General features: G+C 45.1%; 2 protein-coding genes across 2 annotated transcripts in view; one reads left to right on the forward strand and one right to left on the reverse strand.

The window, feature by feature from the left end:
* Positions 1-43: 43 nt before the first annotated feature.
* On the reverse strand, positions 44-17,412 carry LOC147571478 (uncharacterized). Its single transcript, XM_086696359.1, has 5 exons — positions 15,280-17,412; positions 12,519-14,715; positions 9,948-10,019; positions 7,798-7,869; positions 44-433 (listed from the first exon to the last, which is right to left on the reverse strand). Exons 1-5 carry the CDS (start codon positions 17,342-17,344, stop codon positions 370-372), a joined length of 4,470 nt encoding a protein of 1,489 aa, XP_086552485.1. The 5' UTR covers positions 17,345-17,412; the 3' UTR covers positions 44-369.
* A 50-nt stretch (positions 17,413-17,462) lies between these two features.
* The window catches only part of LOC147571479 (pleckstrin homology domain-containing family M member 1-like), a 29,267-nt gene continuing 23,604 nt past the window's right edge, over positions 17,463-23,125 (forward strand). Inside the window, exons 1-2 of the mRNA XM_086696360.1 lie at positions 17,463-17,579; positions 18,297-18,688. Of these exons, the coding sequence (XP_086552486.1) occupies positions 17,463-17,579; positions 18,297-18,688 (509 nt within the window). The remainder of the gene's footprint in view (positions 17,580-18,296; positions 18,689-23,125) is intronic.

The following is a 23,125-nucleotide window of genomic DNA, read 5'->3' on the forward strand; positions in this document are numbered from 1 at the left end:
TTTCTGAATCTGAGAAGAAGCTGCCAGGATTTCCAGTACATACCAAAAAGCGATGACAATATCCTGAAGTGTGTCAACTTTTGTGGGCACACAGCTGTCTAAAAGGAAGCAGATGCCGGTTGACTGGGGGAGCGTTAGGGCGTGTCTGTGACTGGGGCTCGAGTTTGCCTTCAGAGGGTGGCCACACCTACCTCAATGATATTCTCAACAATAATTCAACAGGGGCAAGGCTTAGATTTTCCTTATTCTCCCTTAGAGCTTATGTTCTTGGCACAATACGGATGCGCCACAGACGAGCCAGCATGTGAATGTGCTCTATCCCGATAAGGTACAGCCTTTCTACATCGTAGAGTCCTTCAGCTTCTAAAATCATGGAGCTCGTACTGTTAGAACCAATGAAGTGAATTTTTTAAAATAAGCCACCAGTCTGGACCTGTGTAGGTGAATGAAGGAGAAGCACTTTAAAGTCAGGAAAAAAAAAAAAAAACTATACTTAACATTTAGGATTATCAACCACTGTTGGTTTTCCATAATATATTTCATTCCTGATTTCATCTGAAAGAAACAGGATTATTACTACCATTCAAAAAGTGGTACCTTATTAATAAACTCTTGGCATGGCTTTGAGGTGGATTTCAGATTCAAAATAGACTTTACCACACCGCTAACGTGTTCACTCAGTGTTTATCAATAACTTAAGAGGCTTCATTCAAAAAACTTACTGAGATATAATTACCTGAAACCCAGGGGTGAATCAAGGCCTTGTAGGGTCTGAACCTCATCTACTTTGGGAAATCCTGCCTCATCAAAACATGCAAAATTATGCGTACAGGAATTGCGAGGGTCCCTCCCAAGACTTTGGAAGGGGCCTATGTAAGTGAGGAGACCTGAAGTTTAAGCTTCAGTCAGTTCAAGATAAATCCACCTCAGCTGGGGCCCAAAAGGTTTACAAACTTATTTAATGCTGGAGAAAATACTGTTTCAACTTATAAACACCCCAGTAATAAGTCACATAGGTAATAACGTGACTGAATTCACGGGATGGCATCTCCCCTGCGCACGCTCTCTTTCTCTCAGAATAAATAAATAAACGTTAAAAAGAAAAAAGAAAAGAAAAGTTTGGCCCCAAACAAGGAGCCCAACCTCCAATACACACTTACTGTACTGTGATAATGTTTTGGAAGTTAACTGTGAATTCGTTTTAGTAGTACAGCTCTATTCAAACCACATTGAAAGGGCGGGCCTACACCGGCCGACTCCATCTTGTTCTGTGTCCTTCACCTTGACCACACCTCCTCCCCTTGAGTAACCCCCCCCCAACTGCCTAACAGGACTCTTCCCCAGGACCCTTCCCCAGCCAATCAGCTGAGGCCGCAGCCATTACCTCACCAACTGCCACTAGGCACCAGTAAAACCTTTGTCCTTTTGAAACTGGCTCTCTCTCCCGGGTATCTCACAGCTTCGACAGTGCAGGTAGGGGATTGAGCTCGAGCTAGCTCCAATAAAGGCTCTTTTGCTTTTACACCGGACTCGGCTCCCTGGCGGTATTTGGGGATCACGAATTCTGGGCATAACACACATGGCATGAGTATTAATTTATTCTCAATACCAGCTAGCTCTGGTTCTTTAATTACCTTTCTCTGTCATGTAAGATTGATGAGGGAGCATGGGGCAAGTTGAGGGCAAAATACAAGTTAGCACATGCCCCCACCCCAGGTGGGATATGTGTCATTCTGGCTGCTGGAGGACAAAGGAAAGGAAAGAAAACAAATGGTTAACTGATAGAGATCTCAGTCGGGCAAGACAGGGGTTTCCATCAGTTTACAAATATCTTAGTAAATTACAAGAAAAAGGCCATCTTTTTCTCCTTTTTCCAGTATGAAAGATTCTTGGGGACAGTCCCTGTATATTCTTTGTACCCCCGGTACTTAGTACATTGTCGACATAGAGTGCGCGTGGCACGGATTGTTTTTCAATGAATTCATTCATTGTTATCAACGGATTCCACCCTATTTTGTCCTGTATTGCCTACATAACTATGAAATTCAGATTCTTAGAAGAGACTCTTGGTGTTATAAGATGCTTAGTAGAGGTGGTGACTTTTAAGACATTATATTGACACCACTAAAACCTCTTGGTGGAGAAACTCAATGAGCCCGTTCTCTGGCATGCTGGCAAAACAAAAAACTGACCCTCAGTATTCTTTCCCCAAGTTAGGCATCAGCAAATTAATGAGAGAGGAGGCCCCTGCTCTTGGGCACCCGCAGGAACTTACTCCAGCTCCAGACACACCGTAAACACTTTCATCTAACGGAAGATAAGCTGTGAAATCGGATTTCTGAACCACAAGACAGTGAGCCAGTCTTTTCCAGCGTCTGCTTTAGTGGAGGGTCTTCAACCTTGAGTCTCAACATCCCCCTCAGGCCACTGAACATGCCCAGTATGATTTGCTTTTTGACAGAGAAATCACAGAATGTCCCGGCTGAAAGGGAGTCACACACTTCTTAACTGAAGAGTGGTCAGGAAAGAAAGCACATGGAGAGCAGTGCCCTGTGGCAGGTGTTCAGGAGTTCTTGCTGCTTTCCTGATGGCTGAGGAAGCACCCACACCTTTTGCTGCCTGGAGAACTCTGTGCTAAACTTAGTTCTTCGCAGTTCTCTTTTGCACAGGAAACTTGCACGTGAGCCAGAATCAAAGTTAAATTCAGAAGTGGATTTCAAGGACCACGCACACCTTGGGGAAGCATCACTGTCACGAATTCCCATGATAATACTGACTTGGGTGTTACTTGCTTGGGGCCTTCACTGCCCACACAAAGCTGGGTACGAGGGAGGGCAGAGAGTGCCATTTAGGAGTTAAGACAAGTCTCTTGGCCTCTTTGTACCTTAGTTTCCTCATTTGAAAAAAAAAATGGATTTTAAGACCTACTTTCCAGAATTCATACTGGGTTTATTAACACACACCTAACCAATCACTGTATGATATTTTTACATGTAGTTTTTTTTTTTTTTTTTTACATGTATTCATTTTCTATTTCACTTACAGCTTGTGTAAAAACTGCATTCCATGCCAGGCCTGAAATGTTCCAAAGCTCAGTTTGATGAGTAAATTGTAACGAAGATTTCTACACACACCAAAAAAAAAAACAAAAAAACAAAAAAACAACAACAACAACAAAAAAACAAGACACAAATGAAGAAGAAAAACAAGATATTTTCAGAATATTTATCCTTTGGCAGTGATTCTAATTTATAGATAACGAAACATAACCACAATACTCTCTCCATACACTAAAGAAATCTCACTATGAAAGATGCTTGCCTTTTTAAAAAAATATTTGCATGAAAGATTTATACTTTCATGTTTATACATGTGGTGCATTAGATACAAATCAGTAAATGCTCAATAAATACTTGTGTTAAGTAAGTATTTTTTTCTAGAGAAGTAAGTTTATTTCTCTAGAAAAATGTTTCACAACTTTAGCACTGTTGAGATTTATGGTTGGATAATCTTTGTTATGGGGGGGGGGGGGTGCTGCCCTGTGAACTGTAGGGTGTGACAGCAGCCCTGGCCTCCACCCACTAGATGCCAGCAGCACATCTACAGTCTGACAATCACAAATGTCTCTAGACACTACTAAGTGTCACCTGGATGCAAAAGCACCCTGGCAGAGAACTGCTGCTCTAGAACGATTCACTCTGACCTCTATAATAACTCTCACACCAAACTTTGCCACAGACAAAAAAGATTTGCTACATAATTTTAGTAGCTTTCGACTAATAAAGTTTCATTCATTCAAAGTGAATAACAAAGAGGTTTACAATTAAGTTTAATAAAAATTCCAAATATAATGAAATTATATTTGTAACTTACATAAACTGCAAAAAAGGTAGGGATTCAAATGCACGTCTTTCAATATATTGTATTTTATTGCAGGATAAATCTCTAGGAAAAGGAAAAGGAAAATATTGCCTCAATTAGCTATAAGATATCTAATTAGTAGGATGATAGTATTGAATAAGTAGCTTTTGGCTAAACTCTGAGTATTAGGAATTGTTATTTGAACCTTCCAGAGCCCCTAACCCTGCCCTCACCTTTCTTAAGAGTCTCACCTTTGTGATCTTCATACATAAAACATACAACTATAGATCTTGATAGATCTTGGAAGTAATCTTTCCTGAGAGCAGAAGAATTGATTAAATGACTTTCTGTGGCCTCATCAATTTCTAAATTATGAGCTCAAAGTTGTGATCTCCACATATAATTTCTAATATTAAAAGGGATATTCTCACATTAGCACACCTTCCTGGTTTCGTTGTATTTCTCGACACCAAGTCAATACCAGAAGAGATAAAAGATACCTTTTCATTTAACTTGAAAAGAAGTTACTCCTCTAATCAATACCTAACTTTGAACGAACTCAGAATTATATTATCATATTAATAGAAATTTATTTTTGGTTGTACATTGCCTAAACGCTCTATGAATTTATCAACTGCTTCAGTTGCAAGTGGGGCCAACAAAAAAACAACATGGTACTGGATTTTTATTTGGAAACACCCATTCTTGATTATAGTTGACCCTCTTATTTCCATTGATTTCAGCCGAGTCCCTCACTTTCCACCTACATGGGTACCACCATCTTCTGGCTGGCATTGTCATCTCTGGTCTCTCCCATTCTAATCTATACTGCACACAGTCACCAGATTAATTCTCCAGGAGTGGTTCTCAAATATCAGAGTCACTTGGGAACTTACTCAAGATGCAAATTCTCAGCTCTACTCCGGACTGAGTGAATCAGGAACTGTGGAGGTGGAACCTGTGTTCTGACAAGGCCTCCAAGTGACCCTGGTGCAGTCTAAAGTTTGTCCTAGAGCACTGCTGTGATAACACGGTAGCTTGGCATATTATCCAAGGCCTTCAAAATCCTAAATCTGGCTCTAGTTTCCTACTCTACAGATACCAAAGAAATTTCTCCTGCATTTTGCCTTTCACTCACTCTATTTTGCAAGCATATTCTTCCCAAGATGTCTATCCGATGACACGTCATAGCCATTCAAGGTTCTGTTCAAACAGCATTTCTCTAGTAACTTCCCTGATCCAACTTGAAGTCTTCCCCCCTCTTCTATGTTCCAAAAACAACTTATACTTCTCATTGCCCAAATCCATTTCTTCCCCTCCCCCTCTCCTCCTCCTCCTTCTTCTCCTTCTTTGAATTTTTTAAAGTAGACTCCACGCCCAACCTGGGGCTTGAACTCACGACCCTGAGATCAAGAGTCGCATGCTCTACTGACTCAGCCGGTCAGGTGCCCCAATTTCTTCTTAATATAGTTATTCTGGCATTCCATTTCCTCTGGGCATAAACTCCATGAAAGTATGGACTAGTCTTGCTCATCTGCGTTGTCTACTGTGTTTAAAACTGATGCATGGACAAAGAACAAACTCAAATATTTATAAAATAAATTAACAGCTGGGTAGTGAGTAGAAGGAGCAAAATGACTGAAAAGAAATGTGGTTTTATGACTTTGTGGCTCCCGCTTCTGCACTCTGTCAGTGCTTCATCATCCATTTAGTGCTTATGCGTTATGGTTTAAGCTTCTGTTTATTTTCCCTGTGAAATCATGAGTTCCTACAAGGGTGGGAAGCCTGTCTTAACCATCTGCGTGCCTATGGTACTGGGCATAGGGCCTGTCACATTCTTTTTTAGGTTTTGATTCACATTTTTTTTTGAATGAATGAATGAGAACACTTCACCTAACATGAAATAATTGGCTTACAAAGTACCTCATAGTAGAAATAATGAAAGGCCCAATCCATTGCGCAGTTTGTCTCTTTTGTTTTTCTCCAAACTGTGTTTGTAACGTTTGGAGCCCAGATGGCAGAGGTAGCCAAGAAGACCAATACAAAGTGGTTGTCCCCTAAGACTTGGAAGGTTTGATAATTTGAAGGACTATTTTTAGTGTCATATGAGATTCCTTTTACTCACTACCCTTAAGCCTTCTACATTTGCAAGAAGAATCTATTTTCTAAAGCACATCATTAATAAGGATTAATGAGGGGCGCCTGGATGGCTTAGTCGATTGAGCATCTGACTTCGTTCGGTTCAGGTCATGATCTCACTGTTCATGAATTCGAGCCCCGCATCGGGTTCTGGGCCAACAGCTCAGAGACTGAAGCCCGCTTCGGATTCTGTGTCTCCCTCTCTCTCTGTGCCTACCCTGCTCATACTCTGTCTCTCTCTCTCTCTCTCTCTCTCTCTCTCTCTCAAAAATAAATAAACATTAAAAAATTTTTAAAAAAAGGATTAATGAAATACACAGCTTTGGATGGCATGGGCAAAGAATAAACACTGAACCTCCATAGCAAAGAACATTAGTATCTCTGTATGTCTAATGTACAGAGATATATGCAAACATTTCTTCCTTGACAATGAGGCTGGAGAGATGTTTATTCTGTAATTAGCAAAGTTAGAGGCATTTCTGATGTTTGTTTAGTGTAAACATTTCTAACTATACCACTTAACCATCATTATATTTTTAAAGATTTCATTTTTTTTAAGTAATCTCTATACCTAACATGGGGCTCTAACCTACAACCTCGAGATCAAGAGTTGCAGACTCTAATGACTGAGACAGCCACGTGCCCTTTAGCCATCTTTTTTTTAATGTTTATTTATTTTTGAGAGAGACAGAGACAGAGCATGAGTGGGGGAGGGGCAGAGAGAGAGGGAGACAGAATCTGAAACAGGCTCCGGGCTCTGAGCTGTCAGCACAGAGCCCGACACGGGGCTCGAACCCACAAACTGTGAGATCACGACCTGAGTCAAAGTCAGACACCCAACCAACTGAGCCACCCAGGAGCCCCAACCCCTTAACCATCATTTTAAACATCTATTTTTATGGTGGCATAAGCATTTCCACACCGATCACAGGAATCTGCTCCTGAAGCCAAGAGCACACTGTATGTTAGCTAACTTAACAATAAATTACATAAAAAATAATAATAAAAAAATAAACTAATAAAATTTCCCACACTGAAATCCCTAATCTGTTCTCTTGATAATTTAATATGTACTTGGTAATACTGCTTACATAATTCACCTGCTTAAATATTTCATATTTAAATATTTCATTTAGATTAAATTATTTAAAAATTCTGGGTTAATGGCATTCAAATTAATGTAAGTGTTCTATATTTTCTTGTCTTGTAGGTGACAATTTGAGGTTAACTTCAATTCCTCTCATTTTACTAAGCCAACTTTTTCAAACCTTTTCTGTAAAGGCCACACAGTAAATATTTTAGGCTTTGCAGGCCATATACGGTCTCTGTCACATATTCTCTGTTTCTCTCTCTTCTTTTCTCTTTTACAGCCCTTTAAGAACATGAAAATCATTCTGAACTCATAGGTTGTATCAAGACAGACCATACACAGGATTTGATCCATGGGCCATAAATAATAAATATAAATAAAGGCAGATGGTATATGAACACTTACATAACAAGGTTCATATGGGTGTCCATAATTGCTCAGACCTCATTACCCCTTTTCCTCTACAACTGAAGGGCTTTTTCCTAGATCTTGTCTATAAAATTAAAAAGTTGAAAACGCATAGGAGGTATTTAATGCTAGAGATGGGCTGGGTCCCCACAGACTTACAGAGTTATACAATTTAATAGAGAGAGTTACAGAATTCTACTGTTAGAAGAAATTGTTGCAATTATCTAATTTGAACCCTGTATTTTTTAATAAATAATATAACTAAAAACTCATAATAAATGATGAACTGATTAACTTACAAATACTGGAGGGATAGCAGGCCTTCAAATGTGTCTTTACGTAATTCGGTCAGATAATTTTCACTGAGAATTCTGCAAAATGAAAAGGTCATTTCTGGGTCAAAATGCAAAATAACTACAACTATTTGCTACACAGGACCGCTAGATGTGAGAGAAACCTGGGTAATGGTGCCACCAAATACACTAATTCTTATTTAATGTAGGGATGGCGACCTCTGCTGTTTGATTCAAATATTTTCTTCTCACATACTCCTTTGTCTCTCTCTCTCTCTCTCTCTCTCTCTCTCTCTCACACACACACACACACACACACACACACACACACCCCTATCCACTCTTCACACCAAAATGTACATTTAATGCCTACTCTCTGGATCACAAAATCTCTGTTAGAATCCAGCCCTGAGTGGCAAAAACATGGACAGAACTGCCACTTCCTCCTCTCTTTTCCCAAATTTTATTGTGGAAGCCCTATTTATAACCATATCAGTGCTACGAGTAAAGCCATCTAATTTTTTTCCCCAACCAAAAAGTATCTGTGAGAACTAAAAATGTGCATAAAATGCACATAACATAAATGCTCAGTTTAATATGTATAGAGTAAATACCCGTGTAACGCTATTTGTTCTTTCTACTGTTGGTGGATACTAGATTTTTCTAATTTTTAGTTATTATAAACAGTGCTGCTTTGAACATTTTTCTGTTTATATCCTAGTACACATTTGCCTAAGTTTCTCCAGGATTTAACAGGGGTACAAAATTGCCTTCCTAAGAGGTTGTGCTATTTCAAGCTGGCAGATTGAAACATGCCAGGTCTCTACCAAACTCCAAACTCCACCAAAGTCCCTAAGAATGATTAGAAAAGATACAATTAGAAAATCCACAACCTTAGCTCAAAGCCAAGGGAGTAGCTCTACAAACACTCCCCACCAGAAATGCCTTGGAGCCACCTACAGGGTGATTAGCTGGGATACTGCAGTAGGACCAAGGACAGCACATCAACCCCACATCCTTCCTCCTGGGATCTGGCAGCAAAGGGTGTTTTCTTCCAGGCAGGAGCCATTGGTGTTAGAAGGGGGCAGGGTCCCAGAACCCTGGAGGAAGGGTCTACACTCTGACTAGCCATTAGAAGTCACCTCCCACCTCTTCTTTAACTCTCAGGGGGACCTGTCACCAATAACAAGCCCCGTGGTTCATTTCACCTCTTCCTTAGGACCAGAAAACAGAAGCAAGTCAAATCTCAACTACAAAGATAAATTGCACTCAGGAATGACCATGTGGAGTGAGAAAGCCAATTCCATTCAGGACAGAAAATAAAAAACAAATATAACAGCTTATAGTCAATGACACAGTTAACAGAGAAAACACAAAAGGATTTGAGAATACCAACATTAATGGGGCACCTGCGTGGCTCAGTCGGTTAAGCATCCGAGTTCGGCTCAGGTTGCAGTCCATGGGTTCAAGCCCTGCACTGGGCTCTGTGCTGAAGCTCAGAGCCTGGAGCCTGCTTCAGATTCTGTATCTCCCTCTCTCTCTGCCCCTCCCCAACTTGCACTCTGTCTCTCACTCTCTCTCTCTCTCTCTCAAAAATAAACACTATAAAAAATTTAGAATAGCATCATTAATATATCCTCAGATAGAGGTAAACAGTACATCTAATAAAAAGAACCAACTCAAGATTATATGAATGAAAAGTATTATCATTAGTAAAAAACTCAGTCTATGAGCAGCAGAAATGGTCGTTGAATAAATTAGAAAACTTGAGGGGCGCCTGGGTGGCTCAGTCGGTTAAGCGGCCGACTTCAGCTCAGGTCATGATCTCGCGGTCCGTGAGTTCGAGCCCTGCGTCGGGCTCTGTGCCGACAGCTCAGAGCCTGGAGCCTGTTTCAGATTCTGTGTCTCCCTCTCTCTGACCCTCCCCCGTTCATGCTCTGTCTCTCTCTGTTTCAAAAATAAATAAACGTTAAAAAAAAATTAACACAGAATTGCAATCGGTAGAGGTTGAGTTGGGATATGGAAGGGGAAACACCTTTCCTCAGAGCTACTGACTTCAAAGTTCTGGACCAAGAAGGACCTTAGAATGCAGTTAGTTTTTGTTTTTTTTTTTTGTTTTTTTTTTTTGTATTCATATTTGGAGAGAATATACTCACAGTTTCTCAGCCCAACGGTATCCCTTCCATACATTTTCATCAATGTAAGAAATAGAGTTTCCTTGGAAATTTCTGTGAAGAAACAAACACAGTTCAGATCCTTGAATAGGTAGGAAGGGAATGAACGGAATAAATAAGAGAATCACTGGCAACCCTGTGGGGAATATTCCAATGCAGTAAATGCCAACTTTCTACTTTCCGCAGCTATCAGCATCCCAGGTGGTGCAATTAATAAAGAGCTAGCGTGGGGCCACTGGCACAAACAAGGCAGCTCCTTAGAACCTGAACGTCCTATTTGTTCCATTCCTTGGGTAGATAACGCCTGTTCATTACTCTGGAGGTAAGTATTTTTTTCCCCCAAATCACTTATGTGTCTAAAATGGTTCCTTCCACAAATCAATGAGAAAATAATAATTCAACGAAAAAAATGGTAAAAAATTTACCATTATCAGCAAACAAATGTAAAGAAGCCCTCTACTGAAACCTCTCTAGGTGTTAGAAGGATAAGGGAAGTTAGAAATTAGAATAACTAACACGGAAAGATTTCTTAGACATATTGCATAGGGAAAAGCAACAAATCACTGGGCAAGGAATTAAAAAGTATCCCCTCATTAGGAAATTAGGAAAAAATGCAAAGGAAAGAGATGGGAAGGAAGGACACACACCAAAAAGGTGACAGGAGTTATCTTATGAGTGGTAGGGAGGGTGGGGTGGGATTTTCACGTTTTATCCTCTATACCTGTGACATTAAAAACAAAAAAAAGTATCCATGATAACTCATGTATCCATGAATTACACATGTTTAAAAGAAGCTATTAAATGCCTGAGGTTCAGTTTCAACCGCTAACCCTGCGTATGACTTTGAACCTTTACCTGTAGTTTTGTCCTCTTCCCTCAACAACAGCTTACCTGGTCAGTTTATATACACATTTTTTTCAGGGGAGTCAGGAATAAATTCAAAACAGATACCCATCTGCCCCTGTGCCTGGTGGACATTTCCAGTCAACCTGAAGCCTTCTGGTTGCTCCTATGTTCCCTGGTAAAAGATGCCTCAACTTCCATCATTCTCCTTTTCTGGGACAGAAGTTTCAGAGTAATATCTGAGTTTTCTCTTTCCCGTGCACACCCCACCCGCGACTGTCATCAGTTAGTCTATCTTGTCACTTCCTCCTTTGCAGTGCTCTCAAGGCTTTTCTTTCTACTCTTTTCAGCAACTCTGATTCGGCCCCTTGTTACTTTACCCCTAGGTTTTGTTAGAACATTCTATCTGGTCTCGCTGGATCAAGCTCTCCTCTCCAGATCGCCCTATATGGGGAACTGAAAATAATCCTCGTTTCAATGGTCTGTATCTCATGCTTGAAAACTTTCAATGGCCCTCTGTAACTCAGAATGTAACGTTCAAACCTCTCTAGCTGATAGTCAAGGTTTCTCGTAATTGGATCTTTAACTGCTTAACCTAATTCTTTTTTTTTTTTTAATGTTTATTTATTTTTGAGACAGAGAGAGACAGAGCATGAATGGGGGAGGGGCAGAGAGAGAGGGAGACACAGAATCGGAAGCAGGCTCCAGGCTCTGAGCCGTCAGCCCAGAGCCTGACGTGGGGCTCGAACTCACGAACTGTGAGATCGTGACCTGGGCTGAAGTCGGACGCTCAACCGACTGAGCCACCCAGGCACCCCTAACCTAATTCTTAATTCCTGATCATTCCTGCAGCCATGCCTTTGCCTAGACTTATACCCATTTTTTTCTCTATTTAACACATCAGAGCCACTCTTTAAGTCTCAGCTAAAGTGTTAGCTTATCCATGCAGCTCTCCCTGACCTCCATACTCCACTGAGTACAGAGTCTGCTGAATTCCAACACCCATGGTACCTCTTTTAGTACTTAATTACATGCCACCTCCCTTTTTATGACCATTTCCTTTCTTCCCACCTGTCATTTCATGTTCTGAAGACGATTTCATCCTAGTGTGGCGCCCATCGTACTTACTCTTGGGTTGGGCCCAAACCGAGTACTGTATGTGGAAGGCCGGGGGTCAAAGATGAGGTCTGGGGAATCAAAATAATAACAGCTAACACTCATATTTTGCCAGGCACTGATCCAAGTGCTTCATATGTATTACCTCATCTAGATCTCACAATAATCCCATGAGATGGTAGCTATCATAATTTCCATTTCACAGAAAAGGAAACTGAGTCACAAAGCTAATAGATGACAGACCTCGGCCCAAACGCAGGCAATCTAGTTCCAGAATCTCTACTCTTCACTACTCTGTTGTATCCTATTATAGAGGATGGAGCAAAAATGGGAGAGTAGAGGTTAAGGAATGAAATAATGGGGCTAAAAATTGGATAAGGAAAAAGAATAAGGACAATTACAAGTAAAAGATTGGAGAAGGGCGAACAGTAGTAAAAAGGAAAATGAAGATAAGGGATAGTTGACAAAGAAAAGGTAAAAACAGAAAGTCAGTCAACGTGGTTGGGGAGATGAGGAAGGCCCAGGACGACATTGAGGAAGAGACGGCCATGTCAAGCAGGAGGCAGAGAACGAACAAGTAAAGGCGATTCTTACAAGATGGTGAAGGTGCCGTTGTAGGTGTCGGGCTCCGGCTCGGGCACTCTGCGGAGCCTCTGCTGTAGGCTGAGACCAACACACGACAGTGTCTCATCTTTGCAGGTACAGCGCTCACATATTTTGAGGTCTGTGGCGGCATTCTGTTCTGGTTGCCAAGTTAAAGTTGTGTATGCCTTTTCTGAGGTATAGTTTACAAAATGCACCACAGAATGTTGAGTTGTTGGAGGAAAACCTGTCTCAAATGACTCTGGTTGCTGACTTACAGGAATTTCTAGGTCCATAGGTGGAACCGTGACTTCAGTCAGGTTTCGATGTTGACTCTGAACCTGTTCTGGATGTGCAAGTGTCACCTCAAGGTCCTTTGGGGGAGGAGCTGTAGTCTTCTTCAGGGTTGTCAAATGTTCAGCCTCTGTAATAGGTTCTGGAGTTATAGTAAGCTCCACATGACGAAATGGGATGATGGGTGATGCTGGATGCTGACCTTGATCCTTACTTGGAGTTGGAACTGTCACTTCCTGCTCGAATGGATATTGAACTACAACCTCCTTAGGTGGCTCTGGAGGCTGAGTTGGGGTGTCTCGCATGGTTGGAGAAGGTTCAGTCTCCACACTGGATCCTGCAGTTACAGTAAGTTCCAGGTCCATAGGTGGAACTGTGACTTCAGTCAGGTTTGGATGCTGACTCTGAACCTGCTCTGGATGTGCTAGTGTCACCTCACGGTCCTTTGGAGGAGGAGCTGTAGTCTCCTTCATGGGTGTAGAATGTTCAGCCTCTGTAGTAGGTTCTGGAGTTATGGTAAGCCCCAAGTCCACATGATGAGCTGTGACACTGGGCAATGTTGGTTGCTGACCTTGATCCTTACTTGGAGTAGGAACTGTCACTTCCTGTTGGGATGGATACGGAACAACCTCCTTAGGTGGCTCTGGAGGCTGGGTTGGGGTCTCTTGCATGGTTAGAGAAGGTTCAGTCTCCGTAGTGGATTCTGGAGTTATGGGAAGCCCTGGGTCCAAAGGTTTAACTGTGACTTTAGTTAAGGTTGGATGCTGAATGTGCTCTGAATGTGGAAATGTCACCTCAAGGTCCTCTGGAGGAGCGGTAGTCTGCTGCAGGGCTGAGGGATGTTTAACATCCGTAGTGGGTTCTGTAGTTACGGTAAGCACCAAGTCCAAAGGCTGAACTGTTACATTCGGCAACCACAGACGCTGAGCTTGATCCTGATCTGGTGTTGGAACTGCTGCCTCTTGATATACTGGAGGTTGAGCTACAAGTTCCTTAGGCGGCTCTGGAGGCTGGTCTGGGGTCTGTTGAGTTTTGGCCTTATTCAAGGTTGAAGGCTGAACCTGAACCTGCTCTAGATGTGCAAATGTTACCTCAAGGTCCTTTGGAGGAGCTGTAGTTTTCTTCAGGGCTGTAGAAGCTTTAACCTCCATAGTGGGTTCTGGAGTTATGGTAAGCTCTAGGTCCAAAGGCTGAACTGTTACATTAGGTGACAATGGATGACGAGATCGATCCAGACCTGGAGTTGGAACTGTCACCTCCCGAAACAGTGGAGGCTGAACTACAACCTTCTTAGGTGGCCCTGAAGGGTGACCTGGGATCTCTTGCGTGGTTGAAGTTTCAACCTCTGTAGTGGGTTCTGGAGTTATGGTCAGTTCCGGGTCTAAAGGCTGAACTCTGGCTTCAGTCAAATTTGGATGCTGAGCCTGGACCTGCTCTGGATGTGGAGGTGTCACCGCAGTGTCCTCTGGAGGAGCTATAGTCTGCTGCATGATTGTAGAATGCTCAGCCTCCACAGTAGGTTCTGGAGTTGCAGTAAGCTCCAGGTCAGCAGGCTGAATAGTAACATTGGGCAAGTTTGGATGCTGAGCTTGCTCTTGTCCTAGAGGTGGAACTGTCACCTCATTACGGACTGGAGGTTGTGCTACAACCTCCTCGGGTGGCTCTGGAGGCTGAACGGGGGCCTCCTGCTGGGCTGGAGGAGTTTCTGCCTCCTTAGAGGGCTCCGGAGGTTGAGTTGGAGACTGCTGAAGAATTGGAGATGGTTCTACCTTCTCAGGGGCCTCTGAAGGCTGAGCTTGTACCTCCTGTTGTGTTAGAGAAGGTTCTATCTCCTTAAGTGGCTCGAGAGGTAGAGATAGGGTTTCCTGCTGGACTGGAGATGGTTCCACCTTCTCAGGAGGCTCTGAAGGCTGAGGTGGGGCCTCCTGCTGTGTGGAAGGTTCTACCTCCTTAGGGGGCTCAGGGGATACAACTGGGGCTTTCTGCTGAGTTGGAAAAGATTCTGCCTCATTACCGGGCTCTGAAGGCTGAACTGGGGCCTCCTGAGGTGTGGGAGAAGGTTCCACCTCCTTAGGGGGCTCAGGGGATATAGCTGGGGACTCCTGGAGGACTGGAAACTGAGCTGGGGCCACCTGCTGGGTTGGAGACTCTGCCTCATTAGGGGGCTCTGAAGGCTGAGCTGGGGCCTCCTGCAGTGTGGGAGAAGGTTCTACCTCCTTAGGGGGCTCAGGAGATACAGCTGGGGCCTGCTGGGGGACAGGAGACTGAACCAGGGCCTCCTGCGGGGTTGGAGAAGATTCTGCCTCATTAGGGGGCTCTGAAGGCTGAGCTGGGACTTCCTGCTGAACTGGAGATGGTTCTACCTTCTCAGGAGGCTCTGAAAGCTGAGCTGGGGCCTCCTGTGGTGTGGGAGAAGGTTCTACCTCCTTAGGGGGCTCAGGAGATACAGCTGGGGCCAGCTGGGGGACTACAGACTGAGCTGGGGCCTCCTGTTGGCCTGAAGCAGGTTCCACAGCCTTACGGGGGTCTGGAGTCTGAGCTAGGACCTCTTGTTGGCCTGGAGAAGACTCATCTTCAGGGGACTCTGGAGACTGGGAAAGACGCTTGGACTGAGCTGGAGAAAATTCAACTTGCTCAGGGGGAATAGGAGATTGAGCAGGGACATCCTGCTGCACTGGAAGATGTTCAACCTCCTTAGTTGCCTGGGGACTTATGAAAATCCTCAGATCCACAGGTTTAACTGTGATATTAGGCAACACTGGATGCTGAGCTTCACCTGGACCTGGAGGTGAGAATGTCACCTCATGCTGTACTGGAGACTGAGCTACAACATCTGTAGAGGACCCTGGAGGCTGAGCTGGATGCTCATACTGAACTGGAAAAGACTCGACCCCCTCATTGGGCTTTGGTTGCTGAGCTGGGACCTCTTGCTGGATTGGAGAAGGTTCTCTACTTGCAACAGGCACTTGAGGCAGAGCTGAGCTCTCCTGCTGGCTTGGAGAAAGTTCAATTTCCTCAGGAAAATCTTCGGGTGGAGTTGGGACTTCGTGCTGGACTGGAGAAGATACAACATTTTCAGGGGGCGCTGGATGCTGATGTGGGACCTCCTGCTGGGTTGGAGAAGGTTCAACTTCGCCAGGATATTCTGGATACTGAACTGGGGTCTCCTGCTGTGTTGGAAGTTTCTCCTGTGTGGTAGATTCTGGAGATTGCGTTGGAGTCTCCTGTTGAACTGGCAAAGATTCAACCTCAGGGGACTGTGGAGGCAGAGTTGGGGCTTCATGCTGGGTTTCAAAAGGTTCCACATTAAGAGGCACTGAGGGCTGAGCTCTAGTCTCGTGCTGAACTGCAGAAGGTCCCACCTCTGTAGTGGGTTCTGCAGTCATGGTAAGCTGCACATCTGGAGGTTTCAAACTGACATTGGGCAGGTTTAAATGTTGATCACGGTAGTGACCTGGAGGTGAAACTGTCATCTTATGATGCCATAGAGGTTGAGCTGGGTGCTCCTGCTGGGTTGGAGAAGGTTCCACCTCCCTGGAAGGCAGCTCTGGAGGCTGAGCTGGTTGCTCTTGCAGGGTTGCAGAAGATTCTATCTCCTCTGGAGACTGAGCTGGAGTCTCCTGCTGGGTTGAAGATTCTGCCTCATTAAGGAGCTCTGCAAGCTGAGCTGAGACCTCCTCCTGGGTTGGAGAAAGTTCAGCTTCTCCAAAAGGGTCTGGAAGCTGAGCTGGGGGTTCCTGTTTGCTTAGAGAAGGCTTAGCTTCCTCACGAGGCACTGAAGGCTGAGCTGGGGTCTCCTGCTGCCTTAGAGAAGGATCAATCACCCCAGGAGGCTCGGAATGCTGACCTGGGGTCTCCCGCTCACTTGAAGGCTCAACCTCCTCTGGAGGCTTACCCGAGGTCTCTTGCTGGGTTAGAGAAAGTTCTGCTTCCTCAGTATGTTCAAGAGGCTGAGGTGGGGCCTCTTGCTGGGCTATAGAAGGTGCAACACCTTTCTCAGGCCCTGGAGTTGTGGTAAGTTCCACATCTAAAGGCTTACCTGTAACCCTGGGAAACATTAAATAATCCCAACCTGGCATTGGAACCACCTCTGGGAGCCTTTGATGCTGGGTTAGCTGGTCATTCAGATCCTCATCTGGCCCTGGGGGTAGTTCTCCAACGGAATCCGTGTCCAGGAATGGAACCAAAGTCTCCGTCAACTCCTTAGGCGGGGCCAACATCTGGGCTGGAGCAGAGGACCCCAGGTAATTAAAGCCCCCCAGCCCAGCTGGGGGTGTAAGCGCCTGGGGCGATTCGGGTGGGGGATCAGAGGAGCGCGACGACCAGGGCTCAGCAGCCTCCAGGGGGTCGGAGGTCAGCTGGGCAGGGTCCAGGGCCCACTCTGGAGGCTGAGCTGCCTGGACCAGCAGCCACAACGGTTGCCACATAAGGACAAGCAGTGGGGCCAACAGGCGCAGCCGGGACATGACTTGCGGAGGCTCCGGGGCGCAGCGACCCAGGCGAGTGGGGTACTGGCGCTGGGAACTGAGCGGGAGCCAAACCATTATGGCAGCCCCGTGATGCGCGCGTGCACTGTTAGCAAGTGCGCGCCCCTCCCCCGCCTAAGCCCCACCCTTTATTTATTGACGTCTTTATTGAGGCCACCTTTATTAGCCCCTGGAGATGGGCTCTGCACCACCAGAGCGGGCCCTATTCCCAGAATCACTTGGGGCCCAGGCCTCCCTCCACCCTGCAAAGGCCACCACTCCCCCAGTCCCTTTGGAGGAATGGGGCGCCCAGGTGGCTCAGTTGGTTGAGCGGCTGACTTTGGCTCAGGTCATGGTCTCACCATTCATGGCTTCGGCCCCGCATTGGGCTCTGTGCTGACAGCTCAGAGCCTGGAGCCTGCTTCAGATCCTATGTCTCCCTCTCTGCCCCTCCCCTGCTTGTACTCTCTCTCTCTTGTTCTCTCTTCAAAATAAACATTAAAAAATATGTTTTTTGAGGAATAAATGCTTATTGTTGTTTTTTTTTTTTTTAATTTTTTTTTCAACGTTTATTTATTTTTGGGACAGAGAGAGACAGAGCATGAACGGGGGAGGAGCAGAGAGAGAAGGAGACACAGAATCGGAAACAGGCTCCAGGCTCTGAGCCATCAGCCCAGAGTCTGATGCGGGGCTCGAACTCACGGACCGCGAGATCGTGACCTGGCTGAAGTCGGACGCTTAACCGACTGCGCCACCCAGGCGCCCCGCTTATTGTTGTTTTAAAAAAATTTTTTTTAATGTTTATTTTGGAGAGAGCAAGAGACAGAGACATAGAGTGCGAGTGGAGGAGTGGCAGAGAGGGTCATAATCTCGTGGTTCATGGGTTGGAGCCCCGCATCGGGCTCTGTGCTGACAGCTCCGAGCCTGGAGCCTGCTTCAGATTCTGCGTCTCCCTCTCTCTCTGCCCCTCCCCAGCTCACGCTCTTTCTCACTCTCAAAAGTGCAGGGACTGACGTCCTTATCCTTCCAGCTCTCCTACAAGTCCGCCATCTTAAACGAGTGGACGCTTACCCCACTGGCTCTCTCTGGGCTTTGCCCGCTCTCTGAGCTCGACCCCCTCACCACCTCTGGGACACAACTACAGCGGAAAGAGTCTCTGGATTCAATTTCCCATTCCTCAGGCTCGGAGGACATCGAAGTCCAGCACTCAGGCCATAAGATCCGACGGAACCGGAAGCTCACGGCCTCCTCCCTCAGCCTGGACACCGCCAGTTCATCCCAGCTGTCTTGCAGCCTAAACTCTGATAGCTGCCCACTCCAAGTGAATGGCTCCAAGAGTCCAGATCGTTCCGAGGAGCCCATGTCCTACGACTCCGATCTGGGGACAGCAAATGCCGATGACTCAGACCCGTCTCTGCAAGAGTGAGTGTCCTCCCCCCACTCCTTCTCCTCCCCCTGCCTTCCTTCCTTCCTTCTCCTCTTCCTCTTTCTCTCCCTTCCTATGGCATGTGATTGCCTGTCACTGAGCATTGAGCTCTCTAAGGGCATAAAGGAAAAGAGGACCGTGGCTCTTCCTCAGGGACTGGAGTTGCCGGGACTTATAACTGGAGGCAACATGGGGCAGCGAGGAGAATGGATTCAGGGAGGGCTCAGAGCTGAATCAGGCTCCGGCTCTGCCCCTGGCTGATCTTCGACAAGTTACCTAATTTGTCTGAGGCTTCGTGTAAAATATTATTGCCTCTAGGGCGGAAACTAACGGTTCGGAGTTAGATGTACGACTTCCAAAAGACGCAGTGAAGCCCAGCGCGTCAGGGTGCTCCGCTGCGACCTCCCAGAAGGCCTCTGAAGGACACAGACCCTGAATGAGGCCTGGAGGAGGTGGTGCACAAAAGGGGCCAAGCAAGTGAGTGGAGGAAGAGCACAGGGAGCAATGAACTTGACTAGAGAAGGGACCCTGGGCAGAGCTATCTCTTTAAAAGAACTTTTTTCTATTTGAGTATTGTTGACGCACGGTGTTATATTAGTCTCAGGTGTACAACGTAGTGAGTCACCATCTCTCTATGTTAACCATGCTCACCACAGCAGAGCCTTCTTCGTTCAGGCCCTTTTGAAACATTCGTTTTTTAATAGATTTATTTTTATGGTAAGAAAAAAAAGTCTACCTACAGTGAAACGTCTTTTCCACCTTTGTAACCATAATTATTAATTCCTTACATCTTTCTTTTTCTTTTTTTTAAAGTTTATTTATTTTTGAGAGAATGAGCAGGGGAGGGGCAGTGAGAAAGGGGGACGGAGGATCTGAAGCAGATTCTGTGCTGACAGCAGAGAGCCCAACGTGGGGCTCGAACTCACGAACCGTGAGATCATGAGCTAGGCTGAAGTCAGACATTTAACTGACCGAGCCACCCAGGCACCCCCTTTACATGTCTTTTTCTGATGTTTCTAAATGCATCTAACAGATATGAAAAGACTCTTTAAATGTCTTTTATATTTCTTATCTCTGCCCCATCCCCACAAAGCTATTATAAATATACTGTTTGATACCTTGTCTCAGAAGAGATCAGAATTTTTGTTTTGGAGCTTCATATCAGTTTCTTCAGTTTTTTTTTTTTTTTCCCCTGTGACATGTGTTTCCATTGTATGAATCTACCTTAGTTTATTTGGCCAGCCCTGTATTTACTGGACACTGGAGTTCACTCTTTCTATAAATAACCGTGTGTATGTGATCTTTTAAGTCTATGCAACTATCTCTGTTCAGTAAAGTCCCAGAAACAGAATTGCTGAGGCAAAGGATAAATGAATCTACAATTTTCATAGATAACCGCCTGTTTACACTCTGTCAGGAATGTACCTGTGCCCTCTCGGCCTTGTAGGCAGAAGGTATTATCAAACTTTTGGATATTTGCTCATCTAATAGGTAGAACATGATAAACTTTTTTTTCAAGTTTATTTATTTGTTTTGAGAGAGAGAGAGAGAGAGAGCAAGCGAGCATGAGTTGGGGAAGGGCAGGGAGAGAGAGGGGGAGAGAGAGAATCCCAAGCAGGCCCCTCGCTGTCAGTGCAGAGCGTGATGCAGAGCTTGATCCCAGGAACTGTGAGATCATGACCCAAGCCAAAATCAAGAGTCGGACGCTTAACTGACTAAGCCACCCAGGCGCCCCGAAAATGGTAAATTTTTATTAAGCGCTTCCTTCAGCCAGACCCATGTTCCCTCAGCCAGTGTCTAGGATCTTCTTTTCTACTCCTGTGTGCCCCTACCTTCTTGGTTCATTCAAGTCTTTACAGGTTTCCCAGCTGCTGTGGGAAGAACACCAGATTGGGTGCCGGTACGGACTGGCTTGTAGCAGGATCCGGCCTCAAGCCCTGTTCTACCAGTCACAAGTCCAGTAACGGCAGGCCAAGCGTTGGCTCTGTGAGGTTGTTTCTTCATCTGTAAAGTGGAGGCTCCCTCATAGGGATTCTCTGGCTGAGAATCAGATCAGATGCCTGGGGGCGAATTACGGCTGAAGCAGCTTCTGAGCAACAGAGCACATTAGCTAGAACTTTCAAACATCAAACAAGAATTTAGGTAGAACATCCTGGAAGGGAGCAATCCCCGCTCTATCGGCTGGGCCCATGGCGTGACTTAAGTTCACTCACCTGTCTGAACCCTTCCTTGTGTCTCCTCCTCCCACAGGCCAGCCCGCCGGCCCTCTGTCTGTCATGTGCCCTGCTTTTATCTTTCGTGAGTCTTGTGATTGGAAAATTCCAGCTTAAGGCCGTTGAATCAGTGACCGTCCACCCTGTGTGGGAAGCGTCATCCTGGGCATTGTGGGAGAAGTCAAGGGAAGAGGGTCAGGATGTACAGACCAGCGCGGGGCAGTGGCGTGCGGAACCAGCAAACACAGAGCACACAGATGCACAAACACACATCCAGCACCGTCACTCTGAGTGCTGGGCTTGAAGTTATCTTCGCACGTCCACACACACCAGCTCTTAGAGGGTGTGTCTGAGGGTGAAGAGTCACATCAGCAGTTAAGAGTTCGCTTATTTTTGTCATATTACTTAAATATTTGTTTACGTGGATTTTTTAAAGTTGATTTATTTTGAGAGAGAGAGAGAACAGGCGTTCTATCAAAATAAATGTTAAAAAAAGTTTTTTAAAATCATCTACAAGTTAAACATAAAGTACAAAAGATGTAACATTCCAAGGAAATGTATTAACTTAATGTTTTCTGGAAACCAAACTGCAGTTTGCTTTGTGAATAGAGGATTGATGGCCTGAATAGCTTCTTTTGTGTTGGTTGGGTCTGAATTACAGTGATCGCTGAGAAGCACAGCTAGGGGCCGGTGGTTAGGAGTGTGGACTCAGGAGCCAGACTGCTGGAGTCTTCCATTAACCAGCTTTGCGACCCCGGGCAAGATACTCAACCTTTCTGACCTTGATGTCCTCATCTGCAAGACGGGGATAAGAATGCTAGGAAGTGAGTTAAGGTATGCAAAGCGCTTAGAGCAGTGCCAATCACAGGGTGAGTGCTCCATAGGCGGTGTCATCATCATTTTACTACTGGGGGTCCCCGTGATGTCAGTTCTCGCGCTACTTGTCTGTGTATACACGGCTGCAGATCTGTGCTTGGTGATATTTGTCAGAGGTCGTTATCATGAGGCCTTCTCTTGGGGGAAATGATTCTTCGCACATGCGGCCCCCTCCTGTACTTTCATGAGCACCCCTGACCGCCAGGTGGTGCCGTGGACCCCAACGCGCTAGTCCACGCGCTCAGGAAAAGCGCAGGCTCAGAATCGCTTGGCGGGGGCACTTTATGGGGTGGTCATGCCGATTCTCCAGCCCATGCTTTTATTCCACACCTACGCCTCTGTGTACGCGCAATATACGTATGTGTATAATACGTATATGTTTCCAGACTGTCTTCTAAATGAAAGCACAAACTTCTAGAATTTTTCAACAGGCAGTTTTTGAAAAACGCTGCCCTGAGCTGGACAGAAGTGGAAGGACCGGAGCGGTGTCACCGTTTCAGCCCTATGTTGGTTGCATTTTCTTCAAAAGTTTTGAAAATTCTCTTTCTTTCACTTTTCCTTCAAAACCTCATCTCTAGCACTTTTTCCCACTTGATGTGCATGTCTCTTATTCTCTCTGGGTCCTGCCGACCAGCTCTGATCCTGGTGAGACTCCTGTGAACTTGATTTCATCCTGACCGTGGTGTTGATTTGGTGGAAACTCTAATTTATCACACAAGCTTCTTGCTGTCGGGTGGTGTTTCTTTATTCCCACACCCAGTCCACTCCATCATTAAAATGTGTCTTACAGACGAGGGGTCATTTATAATTGATAACCATTTCGGTAATGCTGGTGAATCTTTCCGTAATTCTCTTTCCTTACATTTTTATAGCCATGTGTGTAGAGGCTAAGCAGTCTTGCCAGTGGCGATAAGAACAACCAATGACAAATTGAGGTTAATGTTTATTGAGTACTTACTTTGTGCCAGACACTCTATAAGCATTTTACCTATATGATCTCATTCAGCCTTGAACACAGTCATAGGTGGGTGCTGTTACCGTGCCGGTTTTACGGGTAAAGGAATGAAGTCCGTGAACTTTAGGAACCTATTGTGGGGCCACAGCAGTGTGCCAACCAAAGCCAACCAACATCACCCTTTAAGGAAACCCCTTACCCACTAGCTATGGATTTACCTATTCTGGACATTTAATACCAACGGAATCATACACTATGTGGCTTTTTGTGACCTCCTTCCTTCACTTAGTAGGTTTTCAGGGTTCATCCGTGTTGTAGCATGGGTCATGGCTGAATCATATTCCATTGTGTGAATACACCACAATTTGTTTTATCTTTTCAGTTAGTGG

The sequence above is a fragment of the Puma concolor genome, unplaced genomic scaffold (assembly GCF_028749965.1).
Source record: "Puma concolor isolate L17-30 unplaced genomic scaffold, mPumCon1.1.hap2 unalloc_scaffold_26, whole genome shotgun sequence".
Lineage (NCBI taxonomy): Eukaryota > Metazoa > Chordata > Mammalia > Carnivora > Felidae > Puma > Puma concolor.